A 24,117-nucleotide genomic window follows, 5' to 3' on the forward strand; every position below is an offset into this window, starting at 1 on the left:
CCTCTTCTACAGTTGGAGGAGACTTGGTGTGCAAATCTCACAAATCATAGTCAAAGCTTTTTTTCCCATTTCACAGCTTTGTTCTGGTATATGGAAGATTGGTGTCAAATAATTCCAGTTGAGTAAAAACTGTAATAATTAAATTCATGTTCCATGATCAATTTTCAAACAGTTGACACTTCCATAAAATACTACCAAGCCCTTAAAAAGAGCCAAAAATCAGTATTAAAAATATATGTAGCTGCACGTGAATGTGAGAGTTTTGGATGTGCAAGCCTGAAACGCCTGTTTGCATCTACATAATAGCCAAACATGTACAAAAGCATGCATGTTTGTCTATTTATAGTGTGAAACTAAATGAGAAAAGGAAGAAACTGATGGACTGAAATTAAAAGATCAAGTCAAAGAATGAAAATCCCCTTTGTAGTGGTGCATGACAAATGCAGGTGAAAATAACAGGTAATTCCCTCAGTGCACAATTGTGGAAATGACAAAGACGGATGGGGAGGAGACGAGAAGAGGCAGCGAGAAGCAGAGATCATTGTAATTACAACACTGAGGGAGAGAAGGAGGGAGATAAAAACGCTGAAGGAGAGAAAAAAAAAAGGCGCCACAGCAGATTTCCGTCTCAAGTAAATGAAACAGAGTTATGATAAGAGTCATAGACAGGTTTGGTGCTTCTCATTACACAGATGATACTATCTGGGGTGCTAAACGATCAAGCACCAGAGCTAATGGAAATGAAAATTACAGGCTTGGAGATTTTACTACTATTTACTTGTATGAAAAGAAACCTGGCAACACACTAAAGCTTTCATTTTTCATTTGTATGGGAAACCAGAAGACTTTCACTCAAAAGATACCCGTTCTTAATCAATAATGATTCACTAAAGTGCCACTTTGATCATCTTAATCTATTGTAAAAGCATTCTCACAGCTCTTTTGATTATGATTATGCCGTTTTTAGCCAAGATTTTTAAAAAAGAAGTCATTTTCTGCAGAGCAGCAGTTAGAAATTCATCCGAGTTGTGGCACTGAGTAAACCCGCCTCCACTTCCCATCACCCAACTGTTTACACACTCCCCCACAACCTTTATTTATTGATTTAAATTTAAAAAAAATACCCAGAAATGCAATTTTCAGCTTAATTTTCTTTTATATTTGTCCTCCATTATAATAAAAATGCCACAAGAACACCAAAAACATTATTTTCAGAGTGATTCCTTTATTTGATTTTCCTCAAAATATTTCATGTGGAAAAGACTGCTTTTAGTTTTATATAAAAAAAAACATTTAAAAATGAAAGTTCCAATATTGCCCACTAAAAAACAAACAAAATGGTAAAATTAAACATATCTGTATTCTCAATAATAATTTGAAACCGATTTTTATTCAATTTTATATCAATTTGTTAATTAACTTTTCAGTATTTTGTCAGTATTACCAAAATCACTCCTTCCAGTTTAGTCTCATTTATAGATGCACTCTGATGAAAATGGTGTTTTTAACATTTTCCTTGTACAATTCTTTTCATGATGGAGGACATGTATAAAGAAAATTAGGTTTGAAATTACATCTTTTATGAAAACAAATTGTCCCAATTTAGTCACCTCAGGCTAGAACTGGACAGAAAAACATTCCAGCTGAACTTTAACTTACCAGGGATCACTTTCCTTTCAACACAAATTTGCATTGTTTATCTTTCTCGTCAGTATTTCCGCACTTGTTTTTAGCTTACCACAAAAACAAGCTTTATTCTTAAGTTACAACAACCGACTGTATATGAGAACTGGACTGAGCGACCCCCTCCCCCTCGTGTTCCAAACAGGAAGTTCCTGCTGTCTCCAAGAAGCCAAAATCCCATAGACTTCTATTGAGAAATAAACAGCTATTAATCAGTGATTGTGCGTATCAGAATACTTTTTTATTAATGTTTTCTTATTAATCCTAGTTTTTTTTTCCATCACATTTTTTGTCAAAGTTATTTTAGTTATCAACTCGCCAATCAGACGCTTCAATGAAAGCATGTGGTCTGATGTTGAACATTTGATAGATTTTGTTTTTCCTGCTTTTAACAGTGGGATCTCAATGAGCTCACTCCTGATCATTGACTGTAGAATCACTGGACACATCAACCCCTCCCATTGACATGCATAGAGATGGACATAACAAGCCTGTTCCCTCGGGTTCTAAAGAAATGAATTAAATTCAATCACAATTTTTCCCCTGTATGGATATCAGCATTTTGGGACCAGATGGCGTTAGCAATTGGTCTGAGAATCTGTCAATCAAATGCTTTGTGGTGGGGCCAGCAGGAACCACATGTTCTTATGAGGAATCTGATTGGCTAGTTTGTAACTTTAATAACTTGTGATAAAGAAAATATATAATAAAAAGAAAATTAGGTTTAGCAAGAACAAGTTAAAAAGAGACACCAGAGCAAGAATAGCCGTTTATTTTATTTTCGTTTTAGAAGTCTTTGGGATTTTTTTATTTCTAGGACTATCAGGTACTTCCACTGTGGAACAAGAGGGGATAATCAGTCCAGTTCTCTCTGTATACCGTCTATGACCCCTCCCATCCTCATGTTCCAAACAGGAAGTACCCGCTGGTTCCAAGAGAGTCAAAATCCAATAGACTTCTATTGAGAAATAGACAGTTATTTCTCAGTCATTTCCTTTTGTCAGAATAATCTGGCTCTGATACATTCTTCTTAACATCTTCTTTCAACTAATTTTTTTCTTTATCCCAATTCCCCTGAGAGGTGAGGCATTTTCTATGGGTGATATCAACACCTTGAAATGTCCAGTGATTCTACAGTCAATGCTCCTGATTTGTGAGAGTGGTTGCTATTGAGATCTTCCTTAATTTGGACAAATTACGACCAACTGGCTCCAACATCGCAGCCTCCATATAAAATAGCGACTGAATTGACTTTATTTATTGGAACAGGAAGTAAGGCATTTTTCATACTATGTCCAGTTATCTTATACAGTCAATGGTTTCAGGACATCCTTATTGTATTTCTAATTTCAAATTAGACATATCCAAATTATAAATCACTGATTAATCAATGATTTATTTATTTTTTTGTAGATAAAACGTGTGAAGTTGACTGCCAAGAGTTGTTTCTGTTAGTCTGAGCCGGCTGCTGCTGCTTTGAATCCACAACATGTGTTCAAAAGGGACTTGCTGTGAAAGTAAAGCAGGCCAACATCGGGTTGGCTACAAAAGCAAAATAACACCATCACAGGGAGAGACGGGAAAACTGCCGCTTTGGAAAGCAACACTATATTAAGATATGAAAGAGCGCATTTAGAAGCTAATTAACATAAAAGAAATTGATGCCCACATAAAAACAGGACCAAACATGCGCAGCTTCCTTTCTGCACTTAAGGGGGAAAACCCATTCAAAGCATTTGTTTACATGAAGATCATGTGACATTTTAGTAAAAAAAAAAAGAAAAAAAGTTTCATGTAAAAAAATGCTTCTCTGGTCATCTCCAGCACAAGTTATTAGTAACAGCGATCTTTGCAAAAATGGACCTTTAAGGACTAATCTAAAAAAATATCCAGTTAAAATTGAGGACAGATGCACGTCTGTAAAGCATTAAAAAAGTTCAGGAAACGCCACATGGTTATGTGGTCAGACGTGCAAAAAAAAAGGTTTCTTGTGCTTTTCTCCACTTGGTTTTTGTGGCAGTTTTTCTGGGGATTTATTGAGAAAATGAGGCTTAAATTTGCATTTCTGGGTATTTCTTTATTTAAATCGTTGTGAATCAGGAGCAGACGTAAAAAAAGCAGTTTGATAAAGAGCGTTTGTGTGCTGGCTCCACTTAAACAGAGAACTCTCAGGAACGGGAAGGGGAAAGGGGGTGGGGTATCTCACAATTAACCCTTTAACACCGGAGCTCCAGTGTTTATGTTCTTTGATTTACTGCAATTTGCTTTTTATAATAATTCCAGCAGATTCTTCAGGAGAAAAGTGGCTTGTGACGTGTTAACGGTTGAAAAGTTCCAAGTATGTTAAAGATTTTGTGTTTAAGCGTCACCGGCGATGCCTCAGGCGTTAAAGGGAACCATCTTAAAAGATGATCAGAGTTGGTCTTAAAAAAAAAAAGTCTAAAAAAATAGTTCTTCACAACAACTGATCAAGTTTAAATTAAGAAAGATAATAGAAAAATTATGCAAATTTTAATTCACAGACTTTCTTGATCTTTAGATTAAAGGAAACCTATAAGAAAAACACTTTATTTTGAAAAATCAGTGTAGATGTAGCAAGTGTAGTGTAGCAATTTGTCCAACCATGTACTGTATATTTTAAATCACGTGTCCAAGTCAAGGCCCGGGGGCCGGATCCGGCCCTCCGGTTAAATATATCCGGCCCTCCAGATAATTTTATTTGATTGTTATTAATGGCACAATGTTATTTTGAAATTACTTCTAACTAGAATCATTTTGACACAATATATTTTTATAGAGAGTAAAATTTTGAAAGTACTCCAAGTATTTGAAGTTTTCAAACTTTAGTTTTAGTGGTTAGTAAATGTTTATCCTGTTGGGCCCACGACCTAAAGCTAGAGTTTGACACCCCTGTTCTAAATACTTTTCTTTCTCCATCTTCTCGTCTGGGTATCGATTCACAAAAACCCTCAAAGAACATGTGAGTCCCAGGTGGTTTTCTTCTGTTTTAACACACACTACAAAAAAAAAAAATGCATCGGTATGAAAATCCGCTTCCTAAAAAAAAAGAATTTATGTGTTGACTTCAAAGTGCATATCCAGAGAGTCTAGAGACAGGGCAGGAGAGCTGAGGTCATTATCTGAGAGGAATGGATTACTCTTAGATTAGATTGCTGAGCACAGTGAAGAGCTGTGGCACAGGATGCTTGGCAAGCTCCCTCTTGCACACTCAGGCACGCACACACATCTGTCGACTCCTCCACGCAGCCGTCGCACACGGACTCAAAATGGAGACATCAAAGCACCCGGGGATCCATGTGCAAATCAGCACCGCTCCACTGTAACAAACCCCTCGTCATGTGACCTTTGACTCTCCAGCACCTACAGTCAGTACTTGTTGAGTTATCTATTCACAACCAACAAAAAAAATCCCTACTTCCAGGTTAGTCTAGTGACAGATTTATAGATGGAAATGTGTTTTTTTTTTTGCGTTTTTCTTCATGATGGAGTACAAATTTAAAGAAAAATGACATTTCTTTATTCAAATCGAAAACATGTCGTTTAAAAAAAGAGCATATTTGTAACGTATGAAATGCAAAAAACTTGAAAACAATCACTTTTTAAAGAACAATTTAGTTGATCAGATGAACAGATTAGTCATTTATTCTTTAAGATATCATAGTTTTGGCTCTATACTGTCAAACTCTTCAGATCAAAGTGCTATGATGGTTTTTTTTTTTAAGGAAAGATACCTTCACAACTTTAGGAAACAGCCTATTTTAAAAGAGAAATCTGAATTTTGACCTTATAAAACCCTGAATCTGACACCTCAACGGTTGGCACATTCCCGTTCAATCTAAACATGTGTACAGGCATGCTGTTGAGTATGTTTATCCTACCAAAGGTTTCCTTGAAACACGACACTTCATAAGACTGATCACTCAAGGAAGGAAGGAGGAAGAAAATGAACCTGTTTTTTTTTCTTGTAGCAAACTATCAAGTTTGACCAGTAAACAGTGCACCTTGTAATAAAAGGGTTTAAAGTCAAGTTTCAGGGCATATTTTCCTACCTGCCCCACTAAAACAGAAATAAAGAATACCCAGATCAGGTCACTAATGTAAGGCGGAAGTCTCCAGGGTGAAGCAAGCAATGAAACAAATGACTTAGTGCAATAAACCGAGTTGTAGATCAGTTCATATGCAAATGTCAGTGAAAGCAGGTGAGCAGAAGCGTTCTGCTACATACAAACCAAGAATGTGATGTTCATTCAGGAACACGTAAAACGCAGGTTCTACTGGACCGTAGCTACCTGATACTAGCGTATCAGTAAGTACTCAGAAGAGGCTACGGTGCAAATCTTGTAGATCTTCGTCTAAATTTTTTCTTTCACTGTTCTACTACTCCAATAGACAATAGACATGAACAACGATCAAACGTTTGGCACTCCCATGAATTAAATAAGACGCTGTCCATATATCACTACCAAATCTGAGTCCCTGATTGGTCGAAATTCAACCTGTTTCGATTTTTAGCACACATTCAACAGCCGTAGGGGCTAAAAGTGGTTGTGAAAACTTGAGTTACTGGGTGTTAACAGACTTTTCATTGGAAGTGGACGATTGTTTGAGAGCGTTAAGCGTTAAGAAATAAAAAAAGCAGCTAAACCATTAGTAATGTCTAAAATGTCTTAAGTGAAGAGAACTGCAGCATTACCTCAATCTATTACAATTTTTTTAATACTAATGAATCGGGGCGGAGCTACAACATTTTATATTGGGAGGCAGAAGACTTTGGAAGGGTGGCAAAACGTCAGACTGGAAGGCCATTAATAATCAAATGATTAAAAAAATACATACTTCTAACTGTTTTATTATTATTATCGATTTTATTTTATTTCAAAATATGCCTTTTGTTGTTTTTGAAATGCTTCAAGAAGATTAAATTGATGATTTCTCAATCTTTGTCAATAAAGAAACTAATATTGACTCATAAATTGGGGCGGAGCTACAGGGGGCAAAGCTTTTTGCCCCCTGTAGCTCCGCCCCTGCGATGAACTAACTTCTCATCTCCAAGGTCTACTTTTCTCTGACATTTGCTTACAAGGCGGCACTCGAATTTCAATATCATTACCTTTTAGCAAAAACAGATGGGTTTGAAGTGCAGCTCATTAAAGCATCTCTTAAAACTACCTGGAGTAACCCTAAAAACAGCACTTCTCTTTGGTCTTTTAATTATTATTTTTTTTAGCACATCAGGTTCCAGAGGTGAGCGGATGTCTCGGCTCTCGGCCTCTGATTCCTACAGTGGGAATGGGAGTTTGTGTTTGAATTATGTGACATTGATGAGGAAGACGAGTGAAGCTGACACTTTCACATCCACATGGATAACACAGTCAACATATTTAGTGCTGAGCTTCAAAAAAACAAACAAAAGGAATAGTAAGACAAAAAGCTTATTGATTTATTTATAAATCTGAAAATAAGCACAAAAAAAAAAATGAATGACTCTCTAAATCTAAAACTGTGTGGCATTGGTTATTAATTTTAGGGGGGAAAATGTCCAGTTAATATTATAGCTATCCAGAAAATATCATAACTATCCAGTCAATATCGTAGCTATCCAGCCAGTAGGCGTGTTTGAGATCCCCAGGCGCTGCGCAGATCGCCTGGATTGCGGTGCATGTTGGTTAGTTTCTTGCACTGACGTAAAATGTGCGCCGTCACGAAGGTTTCAAGGCGCCTTCCTAAGCCAGCGCAGCCAGAAAATAGGTACTGCGCTGGCTGCATGCCGCCTATATGACTACAAAACAATGCATTGTGGGAAACTGTGTCCACACAGTTCTTGTAGTTCGGTGTGAAATAACTGGCGCTAAATGAAGGACATCGGTGTATTTTATTACTTTTTCTGGAAGGTAGTGAATCACTGATGAAAAAATAAACAAGATTTCAAATAATCTGTGGTTATATTTGTTATTGTTGCCTCTAAAACGTAACTTTAATGTAAATTAATCTGTTTATTTGGGACAGTGCACATGCAATGAATCCCGCGGCTATTTTATAACAGTTTTACTCAAAAAGATGTTAGAAATTAATATAAAAGACACAACAGCACAAATCATACTAGGAGGAGTGGCTTATTAACTTTCAGCTGAATGTTAAGGACAACCCCCAACTCCTCGATCTCGTACAGTCTCGTCGTTCGCCCTCATCTCAGGCGCCTTTCTCCGCCCCCTCCAGCAGCAGCTTAGTCTCGCCGACGATTCAGGTGAGGCGCTGGGGGATCTCAAACACACCTAGTATCGTAGATATCCAGAGAATATCGTAGCTATCCAGACAGTATCGTACCGGTCCAATCGATATTGTAGCTTTCCACACAACATCGTAACTATCCAGAAAATATCATAGCTATCCAGAGAATATCGTAGCTATCCAGTATTGGAGCTATCCGGAGAATATCTTGGATATCCAGTCAATATTGTAACTATCCAGTGATACAGGTTTGAGCAAGATGCCAGCTGAGATGAAGAAAATAAAGACATACAACAAATTTTTCTGTCACAAACACGATCTTTCCAACTGTATTTTTTCATCTGCTCCTGATTGACAACAATTTGACCAAAAAAAAAAAAAAAAAAAAACAGAAATTCCAATTTTCTTAATAAAAGTCAGAAAATTGAAAATGTAAAAAACAGCAAAAACATCCTTTTTATAAGAGTAGATCTTCAATGAATCATTTTCTTGTTTTTAATATATATTTCATAAGTATTTGTATAAAGAATATGAGATCTGAGTGATGATGTGAACATTGTGTAACATGATGAGACAGTAAAAGTACATCCAGCTTTAGGAGGTGGTGTTGCCTTGACTACAGGACTGTAAAGGTATGGAGCCCAGCAGATCCTGAGCATGCGTAAAAGCACATATGTATAAATGACGGGGGCTTCTGCGACTGTAGTAAAATGAAAACACCTGAGTCGTGACGAGACTGTGAAGCAGCCCGCGTGGACAGAGCTGCTGGTTCAAAGCTGAGGCCATTGCTTACGTCTACACAAACACGGAAGGACGGTGCGTCAGAAACACTCACGCTCTTCTTCCGCAGGTGCAGTCCGTGCTTCAGCAGCCCCGGCAGATCCCGGATTTTGTGTTTCAGCTGAGTTTGGTCCCGCGCGCCCCGGTTCCACCGCAGCCCCGCGAGCACGCCGTCCTCTGCGGGCTCCGTGTCCTCCATGGTTTCCTGCGTGTCCGCCTCGCGCTCCGCTGCGTGTGTCCCGCGTCCTCCTCCTTCTTCCCCGCGTCCTCACCAGGCGCACCGCTTGCGCCTACTTGCCATGTCCCCCCCAACGCCGCGCACTGACACCGATCCGCATCTGCAGCCAAGCCGTGCGCACTGGTGACGCGGCGGCTCCACCCAATGGCTGGCGCCGCGTCCTACTCCCGTGCCGCCAAGTTGATCCGTCTCTTTAGTGAGGTGGGGGGTGTTACAGGTGCACACAAACATTGCATCACTTCCACCTCTCCTTCAGTCTATTCACTGTTCATCCTGTTGTTTTGTCATCTGTTTGGCTGCACACGGGGGAGGCTGAGCTGCGACATTACCTGCCTCAGATTTCTGCTTCCGAACTAAGAAAAGTCACAGCCTGCCTGCATGCAAGGGGAGCGCAGCTTCCAATAGTTTTTACCCTCAGCATGAAGGGCAAGGAATGCTGTGAAGCCTGCAGACACCCCCAGTAATGATGCAGGTGAGCAACGTGACACCTGGAGAAATAGATCCTCAATTAAAAAGTGTTAATTGGATCGGGATTTTTCCTTTGGATCTAATTTTCCAGTTGGAAAAAACAGATTTTAAAATCGCTTTAATAACAATATTTAGTTTGAAATCACTACATTGTGGATTTTTTTATTTCCCAGGGGCTAATAAAATAGATTTTATATGAAAACTGACCCCCAAAAAACGATATTTGATGGAATCAGATTGAAATTAGGAAATAAAATCAAGTATAAGTCCTAACCTTTTTGGCGCAGATTGTTATTTATTGTCTCTGGTATAAATTTTGCATTTTTATTTCTTTCTTCATAATTCTATTTTCAATTAATAATTGGATTAAAGTGACATCTTCAATATTTCAGTTTTTTCCACATTATTTAAATTTGTATCCATCTTCAGAACCCACTTAATCCATTTGGGGTTGCTGGAGCCTATCCCAGCTATTGGTGAAGGTGGGGTACAACCCGGACAAGTTGCCCGTCTTTTCCAGGGCCACACACTCATATACTCACATAATTTAGAGTCACACATTAATTTAATGAAACCTGTTTTAGGACCGTGGGGGGTAAACAACCCACACATGCATGACGAGAACATACATACTCCACATAGAAAGAACTCTGCTGGGATTTGAACCAGCGCCTTCTCACTATGAGGCATGAGCGCTAACCACTACACGCACCAGCCATTTCTTCAAAGTTTTGGCTTTTTTTTTGTTTTGTTTTAAATCTGATTTAAACATAAAAATATTTAGAGTCGACATAGAAATGAGTTTTAACCAATTAATCCAATATATTCTAATTTAAAACTTTACCTTACTTTGATTTTAGTAGTTTTAGGAACTGAACAGCACATTATAGACTGATATGAATAGAATTTGTATTAAGAACTCAATCCAATGAAAACAAATTTTGTTTTTTTAACATGTTCTTGTTGCGTTTTTAAAATAAAATGAAGCTTAAAATTATATCTGAGTTTTTCTTGATTCAGTTTGTTGCATCTGACTTTGATACTGCCCGCCATCTTTGTTGCAGCGCTAATGTTAGCTTGTGGGTGTGAGGAGCTGTAAGCTAGCAGGACAGAGTGTAAACAGATTTCTCTCCGTGGAAGAAAAGGGGGGCTGCACGGTGGCGCAGTGGTTAGCGCTCTTGCCTCACAGCGAGAAGGCCCCGGTTCGACTCCCGGCTGGGACCTTTCTGTGTGGAGTTTGCATGTTCTCCCCGTGCATGCGTGGGTTTTCACCGGGGACTCCGGCTTCCTCCCACCGTCCAAAAACATGCTTCATAGGTTAATTGGTGACTCTAAATTGCCCCTAGGTGTGAATGTGTGGATGTGTGTGTGATTGAGGCCCTGGGACAGACTGGCGACCTGTCCAGGGTGTACCCCGCCTTCGCCCATCAGTAGCCAGGATAGGCTCCGGCACCCCGCGACCCCGAAAGGGAAGAAGCGGTCAAGAAGATGGATGGATGAATGGAAGAAAAGGGGGCGGGGTTACTCCACCCCAACGGTCCCGCCCACAACTCAGAGGTGAATTTCTAATGTCCTCAAAAAGGTTTTTTGATTTTATCTACAAACAGCATAATCATAATTTAAAGACTGTTGGTGAAGCTTTTACAACATCAAAAGATGATCAGTGAGTCTTTAAAAACTGACCTCAGATGACTAAAAACACAAAAAAAGAAGAAATACATTAATTAATATACAGTGTCACACTAAAACCATCTTACTGAGTTCTACTGGTTTAATTAAATTATGTCAAATGAGCTTCCAGATAATGCTTCTAATCTGGGATAATGGGTCTCTGTCAGGGATGGGATTGTGCCAAACGGTTACTGACAGCAGCCTGGAATGTGCAGGAAACACAAGTGAAAGCAAAATCTCTTTTTCAAAAATGCACCAATCAGACATTTTTTTTTTTTATTCTTTCACCTTGCTTTTTTAAATTATGAATCTTTCCTCGATATGCCCAGCATTAAACACACACAAACTTTAAATTATACATAAAAATAGACATTTTTTTTAGATTTTCAGAGCATTTCTTTGACACTATTCACACTATAGATGTTTCTTTAACCGATTTAAGTCTACAAAGCTAGAACATTTAAATTAAAAATTGAATTTCCCTGAGATCGATGCACAATTTCCTCCAAAAATCTGAGGGGAGCTGCAGATTTTAAGCTAAGGAGCAGCAGGCGCCTAAAAGTGAAACAAAAAGATTTTTTTTAAAGTGTCTAAATGAGTAAAGTGCTGAAGAAGCAGAAGAAGAGAAGGGACTTTTCTTTTTTGTGTTGAGTCTAGATGATGATGTATGCTGCTCTGTGGTCCTTCGGGACCACCTGGAGCCCGGCCCATGATACATGTACACTTCGTCACACATGCACACTAAGCAAAATCATTGAAAACTAATAGTAGCGGCATGCATGGGGGGAATAAAAGCCCTCACAGGAGTGCGTAGGCTGTGTTATACAGCGCTTGATGACTGTTTCATGAGGCTGGAGCTGAAAATGGATTCAGAAAGTGAAGTAAAAAAATCCAGAAAGAGACGAGAAATCCTTAAATCATCTCTCAATACGAAGAAATACAGACTGTTTTAAGGTATGTAAAAATACATATGTTGGAGATCCGTCTTTATCTCCCAGTCACACGCGTGTGCAGAGCTCTCTTCAAACAAATGCACTCTTGATTAAATATTGAAGAGAGCCTATGGCAAACGGAGGAGATACAATTCCTCCTCTCGCTGCTCTCCATCCAGGGCAAAAGAGGAAGGGGTGCAGAGGGAAGGAGAACACCGTGACCTGAGAAAAAGGCACAAACAGCAGGGAGGATGTGGAAAAAAGATGAGAGGAGGGATGTGGGGAGGATGTAGTGGAACATTTGTAGACAGAAGATGATCAGGGTGGACAAAGAGAGGGAAGGGTGCAAATAGCTCTGATGTGAATTGTAATATTTATAGATACTGCTTTGTGTTTGTTCATCTATTCTAATACATGCTTTTGGTACAAAAAGGAGAAACCTAAAAATCGGAGAATAACACTTAACTTAAGAAAAAAATCACTAAAGTTATCTCCATCTGCAGCATTTTTCTTAAGAAATCTAACATTAAAAATCTAGAATCAAGGAGTTCCACTCAAGCATTTGAAAGGAGGAAAAACTGATGGGATTACTTCAAAATAAACACTATGCAGTCCAATTATAAGTGGTTTTTTTTTGCTAGTTCTAAGCCAAGCATCACCAACTTTTAACAGTAAAAGGGCTATTTGGACTAGTTTTCTACTGATCAAAACCTAGAAGGACTGACTTATTTTAGCCTTTGAGAAATTTGGATTTTCATTCATGACCTTCTTTTTGTTTTGTTTTTTAATAATTGTGAATAATGTCTATTTTTTTTTTGCAAACAAAAGCAAAAAATATGTGAAAAGAAACTAGCATCTCTCAAAGTTTGATTTTTTTTAAACGTTTTTACCTTTAGTGGTAAAAAAGCAAGCTTGTTGTTAATTTACTAGCTCAACTTCATAGTACAGCATTTCTCTGTAAATTAATTCAGCCAAAAATGTTAGCATGTTGCTGAAATAAATGCTAATCTCAAAATTAGCCTAAAATTGCACTAGTTCTCTAGTGCATATACTAAAATTGGAACGATACAGAGAAGATTAGCATGGCCCCTGTGCAAGGATGACACGCACATTCGTGAAGCGTTCCTCATTAAAAAAAAAAAAAAATAGCCTAAACCCCCAGTAGTTTTACTTGGCTGCAGCTGCTAGTTTACATCGGTTTGCGTTCAAGAAAAATGTTGATTTACTGAAGTACTGTCAAACATAGAGTATCCAAACAAGATGTGTAAGAGCCTCAAGTATCGGAGGGTGACGGAATAGTGAAAATTGATGCTTAACTATCTGGGATAATCCACTTTTTCTTTTGCATGTGAGAACCGCTATTGAAATTTTAGTCCAAATGCAGAGTCTGCAAAAATTATTTTAGCGTCGTGGTTTAATAATATGGCTGCAAAAAAAAAAAAAAAAAAGAAGAAGGGATTTTCCTATTGACTGTTTGTGAGAACTGGACTGAGTAAGAGTGATGTCAACCATAGAAAACAACTTAGTTCTGGTTCAGACCAAAGTAAGTCAGTTCAGTCGCCATTTCTTTTTCACTGTGGATGCCGCCATGTTGGAGCCAGATGACATGAGTAAGTAGTAATTGGTCCGAGTGAGTCAACGTTTCTACGGCAACCACTCCCACCTATGAGAGCGTTGGAAGGCCACATCCTCATGAAAGCAGGTTTGAGAGAATCTGTTAATACGACGTTCGAAGTAAGACCACTCACTTTTATTCATTTGATTGACCAGTTTAACTTGAATAACTTGCATTACTAAAAAAAAAAAAAAAAAATAAGAACATGTTAAAAAAAAAGTTAGCAGATCAAAAGGGGTTGTTCCAACAAATATGTTGACTGAGTAATTGCAGTTTTTTTTTAAAAATAGAAATCAATAGGATTTTAACTTCTCTGAGCCAGCTGGTAAAATAAGATATTGTCTCTTTTTTGGTGTGACAATAAAATAATTTGGGATTTTTTTAGGGTCCATCCATCCATTTTCTAAATCCATTTTGTCCCTTTCAGGATCACGGGGCAGTTGGAGCCCCCTAAAGGCAGGGCGCATGTATTACACTTTTTATGGTTGGAAAGAAAAGAAAGAAAAGAAAAAAAACACAGGCCTTTATGTATTTTCTGCTTTTGGCAAAAGACATTTACAAACCTGAACCATGTCTCGGGAGATTATCTTATATTTTGTCTTGCAAGAAAAAATAATCGACTTGAGAAACAATTTTCAATGGCAAAATTATGTTAGTTTGAGAAAAGATGTTTAGTTCAGTGGATTCTTGAAAGGAAGTGGGAGGAAGTGAACTTATAGAATCCCAGCCCTAATTTCTTCTACTTTTGAATTTTCTTTAAATGATCGTCCAATTCTCAACTACAGAATTTTGTCTTAAGTTGGAATTCTTGGTATGACTTTTTTTTTTTACATCATTGGGAGTTTTATTTTCTTATTTAAGTAAATTTTTTAAATGTTTTGCGACGTAGTCAACAAAGCAAAAATCATATTGGATTAAAAATACAATAACACCAAGAAAAGAGTCCACTAATAACTCCTTGTGTTTCAATGGTATTAAAGACATAAAACATGAGAATTTCTTTGAATTTATATTGGTCCCTGTGTTGCAGTTTGCTGGCTAAACAAGACCTGAGTCGTTTTAAATGAGAGGACTGGACTGTCTTATTGGAGCTATGGGGACATCTAGTGGTAGCTTCGGGGAATGGCATCTAAACTTAGTTCTGCTTGAATTAATGTTAAGTAAATTATAGAAATTGTACATAAAACACATAAATTGATTGATTTGATTATAAAGCATATGTGGTAAAATGACCAAAATTTATAAAAAAAAATAGTAGTTTGTAGATCATCTTTTCAGATTTTAACTTGTAAACAATCAGCTGTTTAATTTCCGATCCTCATCTTCATCTTTTAAGTCTGTCGTGTTTTAAGTTTTTATTATTTGAGGTCAAATTTTGGTCACATTTCGTGTCACTAAATAAATTCTTGTCATCAGTCTCTGCCACCAAAATAACCCCTGACCCAATATTAGAATTTCAGGGCTTTTGCATTACATCAGTGGAGCTACCTTGCCTGTTTCATGTTCTTTTATTAGCCAAACGCAGAGATTCCTTTTAATTTGGCTTTGTCAGTGTGGTCAGACAGCTATTAATGTAACAGGAAACTGAATTTCCCTAAGTTTCAGTAATAATGAAAAAAAGAGGAACAAATGAGGATCTTACTAATTGTAGACTTTAGACTTGAGTTCCCAGTGTTGTCATGCCTTCTCTAGGGAGGTTCTGCAGTAAAGTCAAGCGTTTTTCATGGGGCAGTGGGTTTTGGGAGTGGGGGTTAAGTACTTTCGCCTCTAAAAAGAGTAAAAGCCCGGCATTGGTACATTTCCCTTAGGTCCAAACTATGCAAATGTACTAAGGTTTGAGTGTGCAATGTCACGTCTTTCCATACACCACCACAAGGTTGTTCTTTTCTGAAGTGTTAAAATCAAAAGTTTTTAGATTATTTATGGTGATTTTATTTGGTTTTCACAGTTTAGGTTCAGAGCTGCATCTGTAAAACATTTACTTGCGTTATTTTTAGAAAAAAATATCCTAACTTACAATGACAGCAGATTTTTATTGAAAATATGAATAATCCAATCTTCTAAATCTAATCAATCCTTCTTGGGGTCTTGGGTTGCTGGAGCCTATCCAGCAGCCCAAGTACAAACTGAACACACACAACTACATTCACACATACAGGGACAATTTAGAGACACCGTTCCACCTACGAAGCATGTGTTTGGACTGTAAGAAGAGGAATACATGTGGAGAACACACCATCAGAAAGAGGACACAGACGGGATTCAAACTTTCTCACTGTGAGTGCTAACCACTACACCACCATGTAGCCCCCGAAATAGCAATAATGTTACATTTATGACATTTTAAAACACTAACAATAAAAAAAACTTGATTATTTACTGATGATCTTAAGAATTCAGAAAAGTAGAGATGAAAAAAAACACATTAAAAGTCTGTGGCAAAATAAAAAAATGTAATTAATATCATGTTTCATCACTATTACTACAAATTAAATGAACTGCAATAAAAAAAAACATACAAATATGGTATTTGAATGCACATTTATTACGCTGAATAGTAAAGACAGAACATTTATCCTGAAGTTGGTTTGTCACTTTAAAAACTCTGATCCTCTTTTCATCTGTTGGTATCTTGTATTGTGTTGGTTTGTGTGCATAAGTGTGTGCATGTGAACTGCAGTTGGCCTTGTGTACATATTAGCATGTTTGTATGTGAGGATTTTTGGAACTGACTGGTAAGTTTGCAACGTTTTAGTGTGTGTGGACAGGCCCCGCCCCTTTTGATTAACACTTACCTGCCAGTAATGATTATAAACCTCCACCAACCTATCGCTTTATGATTATACTCCGTCCAACTTCCTTAATCCTTACCCCTCTCCCATCTTTAACATCCTACTCTCTAGTTTTCCCTCTTCTTCTTTTCCGCCCGGTCCAACAAAAAAAGTATATAAAGATAGTTAATATAGATAAAGTTTAGCCTCATATATAGAGAGGATTTATAAAAATATACACCTCATGTGTCAGAAGATTCAGAACCCACTATAGTAACAGTCAAATGAGTCTAACAGGACAAGTAAAAAATCTATATATATTTGATTATGTCGATTTTAGCCAAAATGAATGTGTCATTTTCAAGGACGTACTTTCTACAGAGCAGCAGGAGTTCAGCAGATATTTGCCTCAGAGTTGTGACGGTGGAAGTAAGTCTCAACTGATGTCCCATCATTCCTTCGTTAACACTCTTTCCTGCTTTCTTTACTTTTGAATAAAGAAATATTTAAAAATGCAGTTTTAAAATATTAAATTATCCTCCATCGTGAGAAAAAACCTACAAGAAAATGTTAAAAACAGGACTTTCATTGGAGTGGGTCTTTAACCCTTTAACACCAGAAGCGCAAAATCAACACAAAATCTTTTACCTTTTTAACCGTTAACGGATCAACATAATTCCAGCAGAATCAGCTGGAAATATGTTGATCACGTTCAGAAAATGACAGTAAATCAAAGAACATAAACACTGGAGCTCCAGTGTTAAAGGGTTAAAAATCCTATTAAGAGAGGGAAAATCCTTACTTGGATAAATAACCTATTGCTACAGATGATGTCAAACATGAAAAAAAGAGCAGTACTTTGATTTACTGTGTGCCAACGTATTCTCTTTGTTACAAATCCAACAACATTTTTTTCATCGGCTCCTGATTCATAAAATTTGAATAAAGGAGAACTCAGAAATTATCTTATTTCGATATATGTGTCCTCCATTATGAGAAAAATACAACATGTTTTGAACACAGTTTTTTTCTCTTTAATCACTAGTGAAGTTCAAGGAGTTCCAATCTAATATTGTAACAGCGTCCACACCGTACTCTGAACTGCCCTTCCTGTTGTCCACGGAAAATATTCAACCATTGTGAAATAGAAACTGCGACACATTAAATGACGGCTGAGCCACTCTGATCACATGGGCACAATGTCACTTCAACATCCTTGAAACTGAGCCAACTTCATTAATCACATTTTCAAAAAAAAAAAAAAAAAAAAAAACAGCTTTGCTCAGCTTTTCTCTTGACTGCTCATGCATATCAGTTGTACAGTAAGCACATATTTTAGAAATATTGTTGTAACCTTTTGTCCTATTTGTGAATCTGTTAATCCTTCAAATCTTACTAAAAATATGATTTTTTTTTTTCAAATTTCTATGAAAAATTGAAAATGAGTTTGTTCAACTCTTGCTTTGAGGAAATAAAGCGTTCTACTCCTCTTCAGGGATCAATTATTTAGTTCAGCTTAGAATTTTTGAAGATTCAATCAAAAAGACGCCCTGAAGGGAAACCTCTTCCACTATTCTGACAGCGGGCTCAAAATGACCCGATTTTAATGCTAAGTTGGCACAGTCTGTGTTGTGGTTTGGTGGTCGGAGCGGCAAAAGGGTTTTTTTTTCCTCTACTGGGGGAGCAGTTACTTTTTTTGTCGTCCCCATGCGTAAGGGTTTTCTCAGGGTAGTCCTGCTTCCTCCCACAAGACATGCACACTACATTGAGATAGTGTTGTGAATTATCATTGATGTAAGTGTAAATCTTTACATGTGGTCATGGATTTGGCAGCAAATTCTCCAGTTTGATTATCTTTTTGCAGAAATGTCAGAAGGTTGCTACTTTTTGACATATTTATTTGAACTTATCAAAAATTAATAGAAATAAGGAGACATGATCAGACTAGTTGAGGCAGAAATAGAATTTTAATAAAATAATAATGATTATGTGCATATAATTAATAAGATCGTGTGAAGAAGACAGACTGGAAACCCCGAGGTCAAAGTGGGAAACACCTCTGAAAGTGGTAGAAAGAGAGAGCAAAGATCCTGTGGGACTTCCAGATACAGACAGACCGGATGGTAATGGAGAACCAACAAGACATCGTCGTTCAAGTGATGGCAACATCAGGGAGAAGGAACATGGAAACAAAGGCCTGGAAACAAATGATTATTTTAATAGTCGGCTAATCATTGATTATTTTTTCCGATTAGTCGACTAATCTGGTCATGCGCAAACTGGATTTAAAACACACTTCTTTATCATCATTAGTTTTAAACTAACTAAAAACTAGATATATAGAATTACCTATTAGTGTGAATACTGCAAGCTGAATTTGGCCACTGAAGATGCTGAAATTGATATCTAAAAACACTTAAGTTGATAGCTAAAAAATGCTGAAGCTAATAGCTGAAAACACTGAAGTTTACAGTTTAAAACACTGAAGCTGATAGCCAACTAAAATATTAGTTAAATGCCAAATGCCAAATTTTTCATTTTTTTTACTAAAAAACAGGAAAAAAGCCTAAATTAGCCAAAACCGCAAGCATGTAGCTGAAACATTAGCTAAACTCCAAAATAGTCTAAAAAACAAAAAATAAGAAAAATAAATAAATTAGCCAAAATACCTAGCATGTAGCTGAAATATTAGCTAAACTCCAAAATAGCCTAAAAACAAAACAAATCCTAAATTAGCCAAAATACCTAGCATTTAGCTGAAATATTAGCTAAACTCCAAAATAGCCTAAACACTGAAAAAAAGCCTAAATTAGCCAAAAATAGCTAGCTTGTAGCTGAAATATTAGCTAAATTCCAAAATAGTCTAAGAAAACCTTAACAAGTGCCAAAATAGTCAAAAAAGCTAGCAGAATGCCATTATAACTTGTAACTTTACTACACTCCATATAATATAAAGTAACGACTAATCAACTCTTAAATTAGTTGACGATTATTTTAATAGCCGATTAGTCGACTAATCGTGGCAGCCCCACTGGAAAGTGACAGTGGTCATGCTTCAACAGATATCATTCTTTAATCGTGGTTTCCCTTTCTCCAAACATAAGCTCTCTCATTTGAAAGTAACTGCCAAGTTTTCACATCCTCAACTCCCGACTTGCTCCCACTTCCTCCTTTTTTGTTTTCGCTTGTCAGAGGATGGAAATTCTGGGTATCCGTTTATCCTTAAAAGCGTGTTTCAGTGTGAAACTGTGGATGTGTGTCTGGACAAAAACATCCACCAGTAAATTACTGACCAAAATAATAATAATTGTTCATGCTCCAACTGTTTGTTGTAACTGTAATGTGAAATAAAATAAACTTTCTGTTTGTGTTTGGTGAGAAACTAAATTGCATGCTGTCAGTCACCTTCAATGTATAGTCTATGTACTGTGCAAGTTTGAATGGATCCAGTCTAATTTCTAATTGTATCAATGAAAATATATATATATATATTCTACATTTCTGTCTATTTTCTGGAGCAGACAGCTTCCTCCCACACAGCGGATCACGGTATTCTCCTGTCGTGTCTGTTTGTCATCAGGGGACTGCCCTCAAGACAACTTATGCAAACAGGAGATGCCGATTCTAACTGAATTAACGGCAACTTCTTCAACTGATGTGTCTTTTTTTATTATTTTTTTAATATACTAGGCCGAGATACAGGCTAATACATGCTTTTGTATGGTAAAACTTAAATATTTCAAAGACCCATTCCAATCATCTTTTGATCCATTTTTAACCCTTTAACAACGGAGCTCCAGTGTTTATGTTCTTTGATTTACTGTAATTTTTTTAATTATCATTAGGCATTTTTAACAGAATCTAAAAACCTTTATTGTTTTCTGGGACATAGTTTCTGCAGAGCGGCAGGTGTTCATTGGGAATTAACTTCTGAAACCATTGGTGCGAAGCAACCCCTCCCCCACTTCCCATCACCATCCATCTGTTTACACTCTCCCCCCCCTGCTAGCTTGTAGCCACTCACACCCCCATGGATCTATTTGTCTACGTCGGGGGTCTGCTACCTTTAATACAAAAAGAGCCATTTGGGTCGGTTTCTCACTGATCATAGGAGTCTTATTTAATCTTGTTTAAAATGTAGATGTTAGTTATACTTTTAAACATTTATAAAATGTATTTCTTCCTCTTTGGGCATAAATTCACTGAAATACATGGTGGAAAAGCCTTTTTTTTTCTAAATGTGAAATAATTTTTTACTTCCTTTCAAAATAAAAGCCATCCCGTGTCTCATAGGATCATCCTTTTCCCTACTTACTACTGATGTTAACCTGAACATCATCTTCATTGGTTTGTTATTCAATAGAAACAGATTCTCCCTTCTGTTCGTTTAATAAACAACATTGTGCGGCATAAAATATGTGCTTTAAACTGATAAAATAAGATCATCTTACTTCACTAATGTCAGCAGGGTTGTAAGAAACTTAATAGTTTCTGTTACTGTTCTAGGAGCACCTCAGCCATAACTTTATAAACCTAATAATCTAAGTTAAAATGATGACAACTCAGTATTTTTTTTAAGTTTGAGCTACTTCTTCACCCAGAGAGCAAAACTGAGGAGTAGAAGAGCCACATGTGGCTCGGGAGCTTCAGGCTGCAGACCCCTGGTCCACATGGAGGCATCAGAATGAAGGGAAGCAGGGAGTTTTGAGTAGTTTTGAGTCTGCCTGATTGGATTTTTTACGTCACAAATAGGATCTTTTACAAACGTCTGCGCCTGATTTTATGATTTGAATGAAAAAACATCCAGAAAAGCTGAATTTTGTTTATGTATGTCCTTTATTGTGAGAAAAATGTCCCAAGAACATGTTAAAAACAGCACTTTTCTCTTCCTGTTACTGAGCTGAATTTGTGTCTCTAGTTAGATCTGTTGAATAAAAGCATCAAAACACACTTTTTGTTCCACGTGTTCTTTTTGATTGTCAAAATGTGTAGAAATCTCCTGCGGACACACCAGCAGATGATGCACTGGTTCCAATGTGCTGAATGTTCTTTTTTGTGATTGTTAGTAGCACTGTCTGCCACCCACATGGTGAGCCGGCGCTCTTGCAGTGCTTTGGTATATGAAGCAATGTGCCTGTGAGATCACTCATCTGTCACTTCTGCTGAAAGGATGGGCGTGTTCCTGCATCGTAGGTCAGACTCTGGGTTCTAGGGGACACCTTGTTTTCCAGAGAAACAGTCAGATGATGCACACTGAGCTTTAGTACATTTGACATTTCAGATTTCATGGGCTGTGCACGATTTATGCAACAATGTTCAATTAGGATGCTGAGCAACTTATTTTTTTTTTATTCTTGCTTACAGAAGGATCAAAAGGTGTGTCAGTCTCAACAAAACACCTTTAATGTCAGCGATATTCTGTCATAAATTCAGTCAGTTTTATCACTCTAAATGTAGCTCTTTAGATATTTGGTATTTTATACCTAATTTTAATGCAAATATCCAGATTTTCTTTTAAAGAAAAAAAGTTAATGCAGGTCAACATTAGCTAAAACCGTATTATCAAGAAAAGCTTTTTTCATGAGGATCCGTCAGGATATGAAAAAAACGCTAAAATATATTCTTCTTATTTTAAAACCAATATTTTTTTTTCCAATTTCACAAACTTTTTGAGATCTCCTTATTACTTAATGATTTTATTTTACTGGTTAGATATAAATAGTGTAATAATTCAGCTTCAATAGTTGCTCGGTTTTTCCAGTTTAGCCCTAATTTACAATGGCACGCACAGTTAGAAAGGTGCTTTTAAAATATAATTTAATTACAGGCAGGAGTGCTGATTTTCATTATTTCTGCCTAATTTTTAATCTAGTTTGCTGAATCAGATATACATTAACTGGTAGGATAGTACAGTTTTTATTTACTTACCAAATAACTCCAAATAAACCACACATGGAATAGAAAGTTACTTTAGTTTAATCACTTTATAGGATTTTCTTGAATCAACAGATTAATTTTGTCTCTAAATTTATTTTCCCCAAACTTAATTAATTAAATAAATGCTGCTTTTAAAATATTATGTGGTTTACAAAATAAAAAAATGCCAACAAATTTTCAGAAACATTTTCTGTACATTTTTTAAAACATCTTCTAAAGTTGGAGATTTGTCTTCATGAGCCACAAACTTTTGTCCGTTTAAACAAAGTCAGATGAATTTGTTAAAGTTTAAATGAACCTTAGGTGAAGAAAAATATAAAAATAGTTTTTAATAAGTTGAATAGAAATTTTTTAAACATTTTATGTTTATTTGTTCAATTTCAGTTGTTTTTCCTGTCAATATGTGGAGTGAAAATAGACTCATGGATTGTGTATTCACATGTACACTTGAATGTCAAAAACATAAAAATACAGAATAAAATTAACACACGCGTTACATGAAATTATAACAGCTTAAAACTAACAAAGCAACTCATACACATACAAATCTTTAATTAGTACTTCCACCTGATATACAAAACTTGATTTTTTTCTAATTTCTTGAACAGATATGCCCATTAATTACAATTTAAGTAAATTAAAAAGTCTAAATATGTGTTTTTAAAACACTTATCGCTTTATTTTTAAGTTTTCCAGAATTAGTCCAGAATCTAAAGGTTCCAGTGAAACTATTTTCTCTCCATACCTGTGAACCATTAATATGAAAAACACAGCAAATAATCAAATAATTGAATTTATAAAATTCTTAATTATACAATCAAAGTAAAAAATGAAATTAAAAAGGGAAGAAAGAATGCTAGGTTGCCAGCTAGGTATCTGTTAGCTAGCTTAGCGAGGTTGCTAGGTAATTGGGTAGGGTGATATGGTGTTCTTTTCCATATTCTTTAACATATAATGTAAATTTAGTTTCTAAAATAACCAATAAAAATTTTTGAGTGAGTTATGTAAATGGAAAGGAAGCAGTGGCGAGTTTATGTCTATTCATGATGCTGTGGGGAAAGAAGCAGAAGTAGTTGGCTGTCAATGTAAAATGGCTCATAAGACATTAGTCTTTATGAATTAGTAGTGATGCATACATTTAGTTGAATTAAACTAAATATACTATCTAATGACTTTAAGATATCTCTTTTTCTTTCACAGAATTGGACACAACTTTTCATAGTAAATTACACTGCTCAATAAATAAAGGGAACACCTAAACAAGTCAATGTTACTCCAAGTTAATCACACTTCTGGGTAATCAAACTTCCAATTAGGAATCAATACTGACTCACAATCAATGTCATGTTTTTGTTCAAGGGGAATAGACAACAGCTTGAAAAAATAGACGATCAGCAAGACACTCCAAAAAAGGAGTGATGACCATGGACAACCTCTCCGCCATTTTGTTTTATGGCTGATTTGGTGACTTTTGAATGTTGTCACTCCAACAATACCATAAGACGACTTCTACAGCCCACACAAGTGGCCCAGGTAGTGCAACTCATCCAGGACGGCACATTAAAGCGGGCTGTGGCGAGAAGTGTGTTTAAGACATTCTCACTCCCAACTCCTCACATATTGACGTTTGGCTAAGAACTCCTCTGTGTCAAAAATTTACATTTTGTGTTTCCCCAACTTGTCGTTTTTTGACGTGGTGGCTGTTCCCATTTATTCACGGGGCCCCAACCTCTGGGCCACGAAGTACAACTGGTCCAGTACCGGGACGCAGAG

The 24,117-nt window shown here is 36.7% G+C and overlaps 1 protein-coding gene and 1 non-coding gene across 3 annotated transcripts in view; one reads left to right on the plus strand and one right to left on the minus strand.

The window, feature by feature from the left end:
* rapgef5a (Rap guanine nucleotide exchange factor (GEF) 5a) overlaps window positions 1–9,403 on the minus strand; it is a 56,381-nt gene extending 46,978 nt beyond the window's left edge. The window contains exon 1 of one of the 2 annotated variants that reach the window (XM_024258280.2): window positions 8,726–9,403. In XM_024258280.2, the coding sequence (XP_024114048.1) occupies window positions 8,726–8,911 (186 nt within the window). In that variant the 5' untranslated portion in view covers window positions 8,912–9,403. The remainder of the gene's footprint in view (window positions 1–8,725) is intronic. The other variant, XM_024258285.2, reaches the window with a different exon arrangement.
* Window positions 9,404–13,049: 3,646 nt separating this feature from the next.
* On the plus strand, window positions 13,050–13,155 carry LOC112138611. The gene has a single exon (XR_002917822.1). It is a non-coding gene; the product is annotated as a U6 spliceosomal RNA (small nuclear RNA).
* Window positions 13,156–24,117: the final 10,962 nt, after the last annotated feature.

This window comes from Oryzias melastigma, linkage group LG11 (genome assembly GCF_002922805.2).
Source record: "Oryzias melastigma strain HK-1 linkage group LG11, ASM292280v2, whole genome shotgun sequence".
Classification (NCBI taxonomy): Eukaryota; Metazoa; Chordata; class Actinopteri; order Beloniformes; family Adrianichthyidae; genus Oryzias; species Oryzias melastigma.